The sequence below is a fragment of the Corylus avellana genome, chromosome ca11 (assembly GCF_901000735.1).
Source record: "Corylus avellana chromosome ca11, CavTom2PMs-1.0".
Lineage (NCBI taxonomy): Eukaryota > Viridiplantae > Streptophyta > Magnoliopsida > Fagales > Betulaceae > Corylus > Corylus avellana.
The window spans coordinates 16,492,404-16,495,816 of record NC_081551.1 but is presented as its reverse complement, the minus strand read 5'-3'; the positions used below and the strand labels follow the sequence as shown (position 1 = coordinate 16,495,816).

Sequence of the window (3,413 nt, the reverse complement as noted above, 5' to 3'; positions counted from 1 at the left end):
CTGAGAATCATCTGATCACGTTGACACCAAGTAAGGTACTCAGGATTAGCCATGTAATGCAATAATGCTTAAATTAAAGCAATAACGCTTAAATATGTTTTTTTTTATTTTTTATTTTTTATTTATTTTTTTTATTTATTTTTTTAAAATGTGTTTGATGTCATTCTCTTGCATATTTTTTGTCTATCTCTATTGCAAATTCACCGTTAAATATGTAGGACGCACATATGGATCATATGGATTCAACGGTAAATTTGCACATCTCTTGCACGGAGATTGATAAAAGATTTTCATCGCAAGATCATGAAAACAAACACTTCTCTTTTTTTTTTTTCTCTATTATTTTTCATTGTTATTATTATTATTATTATTTATTTTAAAGGGAAGCATATATATTTATTGAATCATGCTGCATTTACTCCCACTTTTTTCTACAATCTTTTCACATTCATATGTGGCTTTTAAAACTACCACTGATATGAGATGAATCTTTATTGGATTTTAGTCCAATGGTAGTTTTAAAAGCCACCTATAGGTGTGAAAAAATTGAGTAAAAAAATAGGAGTAAGTTTAGCATTTCTTGTATTTATTTGCTCAAGTGAAATTGATCTCCTATTTCAAATCAAAGACATCAATATGTTTCACCATTTGTGTTAATGTGCCCTTTTGCCAGACGGAGAAGGATCTTCTCCTTTTCAATTGAATTGAGGAGGAAGCGAGGACAAAAATTCTCCAAAAAAATAAAATGATAATCTTGTTTTTCGGGAATCAACTAACCGGCTCCTCTCTATTTCCTATTGCTTGCCAACCACGTTAAAACTCCATTCAGTAATTAAAAGTCAAAATCATTCAAGAAAGGCATTAATAAAAAGTTAACAATGATAACCAACGATTTAAGAGATCTAGTTTTTTTACGTTGTTATATATCCATACTAATTGAGTCGGAGAAAGAGGTGGGGGGTTTGAAAGACGATTAGAAAATCGAGCTTAAAGAGGGTGTTGAAAGGACAAGGAAGATGTTGAGTATACGCGTGTGAGTATAGAAAGGTTTGAGCCCCACAATAGAAAGATGTCATAAGTATGAGTGATTTATATATCATAGTTAGGTATAAACCTATAGGCTTAAGCTTTTGAGTTGAGTGATGTCTTAACATACTATATTATGGGCTCATAGAAAGACTTTTTAATGTGTCAATCTTACTAACAAGTGGCATCATATATAGCCGATAGTAGTGTGTGATATGATGGAGTGACACAAAACACGGACAAGGATTCATGGAGAGATTGATAAGGATTAATTTCTTTTTTAATGTTAATTTCCTTTCCCCCCTACCGACTTCCTTTGATGACTCTGATGATCATATATACTAATGGTTCACGCATTTCTTTTTGGTTGGATGAATACTGGCTAAGGCATTGACTTTCCTACTGGCCCTCAACCGTTCTAGAGCATTAATGTTAGGTCTCCCATTATATATATATATATATAATGGGAGACCTAACATTAATATATATATATATATATCCAAGAGGAACACAAGGCCTTCGAAGCCTCCATCTCTCTCAGACCCAGAAAGCCAGACTATAGGGGCGACCTGATCACTTGGTGAGAACATAGACAGATAGCTACAACAATGAAACTGACGCTTCTTGTTGTTGTACTTCTAATTGCAGCAGCAGCGACAGTGCTACCTCAAACAGAAGCTGCTGCATATGTGGTCGGAGATACCACTGGTTGGACTACTCCTTCCGGCAACGCTACCTTTTCCACCTCCTGGGCTGCCAAGCATAACTTTTCAGTTGGTGATATTCTGGGTGAGCATATATTCCACTTTTTTTTATGGTCTCACTATTTGTTGAATTATGCATGGAAATTGTTAAATTACAGGTTATCTCAAAAGTTTAGTGAAATATTTAATTTAAATGTGGGTGATTTGATGAAGTCAAGGTTAGAACAAATGATTTTTGGCTTTGATACCATGTTAAATTACCAGTTGTCTCACAAGTTTAAGCTTGATAGAGAGAGGTTAATTAAGGGCCTGTTTGAATGTGCATTTGAGTGGCCTAAAAGTGCATTTAACGCTTAAAAATTCCATTTGAAGAAAAGTAACAATTTGGTAAAAAAAGATTGAAAGCACTTTTAAGAGTCCAAAAAGCCTAAAAATGTTCAAAACGCACTTTTGACAAAAGCTTAATTAAAAATAAAGTTTTTGCAAAAAAAAAAGCTTTTTAACTTAAAAGCTTTATTGCTCAAACACAATTCGAAACATGCTCTAAACTAATTAAATTTACTTTTTCCTATCAACTTAAGTTTTTAAAGCCTGTTTGAGATTGTGTTTGAGAAATAGAGCTTTTAAGTTAAAAAAACGCATTTTGGCAAAAAAATCTCATTTTTAAGCTTTTGCCGTTTTGGTCATTTTTAGAGTAAAAAAGTCAAAAGGTACTTTCAAATTTTTTTTACCAAACATGATAGCATTTGTTTGGCACAACTTTATAAGTACTAAAAGTACTTTTTAAGCTCTCTAACGCAATTCCAAACAAACCCTAGGATAAGTGGTACTTTAACAGAAATCATGAAAAATAAGAAGCCCAAAATTTTATTGGTTTCTTTCACTTCATTTGGAGTCTTCTATAGCCTTTGATGCTTTTGCTATTCCAAAATCAAAAATTGAATAAACTTGGTGATGATTTTGGTGTATTTGCAGCCTTCAACTTCACCACTGGAGTACATGACCTTGCTACAGTTAGCCAAGTTGCTTTTGATGCCTGCAACACAAGCAGTAATATCACCCTTACAAAAACTGGACCGGCCAACTTCACCCTCAATTCCACCGGAAGCTACTATTTCATCTGCACCTTCCCTCAGCACTGCTCCAGGGGACAAAAGTTAGCCATTAATGTCACCAACGCTAATTCCTCCGGCACTAGTCCACCACCTCCGGCTGGAGTTATATTGGCGTCTCCGCCTCCACCGAGTGGCTCATCAGCCTCATCTCTTGCTGCTACTTTCTCTCTTATTCTCATCACCATTTCCTCAACTATCTTTTATCGATTTTAGTTTCGTTTTCCGGTCTATCTCATACACGGAGCTTATGTGAGATTTTTTTTTTTTTGTTTTTTTTTTAGGTGAGCTTATATATATATATTGATTTGGTTGCTTCATATATACACAATTCGCATTTGATGATATCATTTGTGTATGAATAAATCTTTTCGATGTGTAATCAAATAACTTTTTAACAAAAAAACTTGTGTTTGGTTAAACTGCTCGACTTCTAGTGGATCAGCACCGCTTTTTAAGCGAGATTGAAATTGCGTTGAAAAATAGAGTTTTTGAATTAAAAAAATAAAAAATAAAAAAACCTTGTTTCAAACTCTCTAAAATTCAGTTGTCGTTGGGATGGATCTGTCAG

General features: G+C 33.9%; 1 protein-coding gene across 1 annotated transcript; it reads left to right on the top strand.

Annotated features, from left to right (window-relative positions):
* Positions 1-1,628: 1,628 nt before the first annotated feature.
* On the top strand, positions 1,629-3,084 carry LOC132164889 (umecyanin-like). The gene is made up of 2 exons (XM_059575393.1): positions 1,629-1,815; positions 2,706-3,084. Exons 1-2 carry the CDS (start codon positions 1,635-1,637, stop codon positions 3,056-3,058), a joined length of 534 nt encoding a protein of 177 aa, XP_059431376.1. The 5' UTR covers positions 1,629-1,634; the 3' UTR covers positions 3,059-3,084.
* Positions 3,085-3,413: the final 329 nt, after the last annotated feature.

What these genes read in the sequence shown, in the direction of transcription:
- LOC132164889 (XM_059575393.1), top strand. Translation starts at nt 1,635, where the DNA reads ATGAAACTGACGCTTCTTGTTGTTGTACTTCTAATTGCAGCAGCAGCG. An exon ending in TTCAGTTGGTGATATTCTGG is followed by an intron (nt 1,816 to 2,705) that starts GTGAGCATATAT and finishes GTGTATTTGCAG; the next exon opens with CCTTCAACTTCACCACTGGA.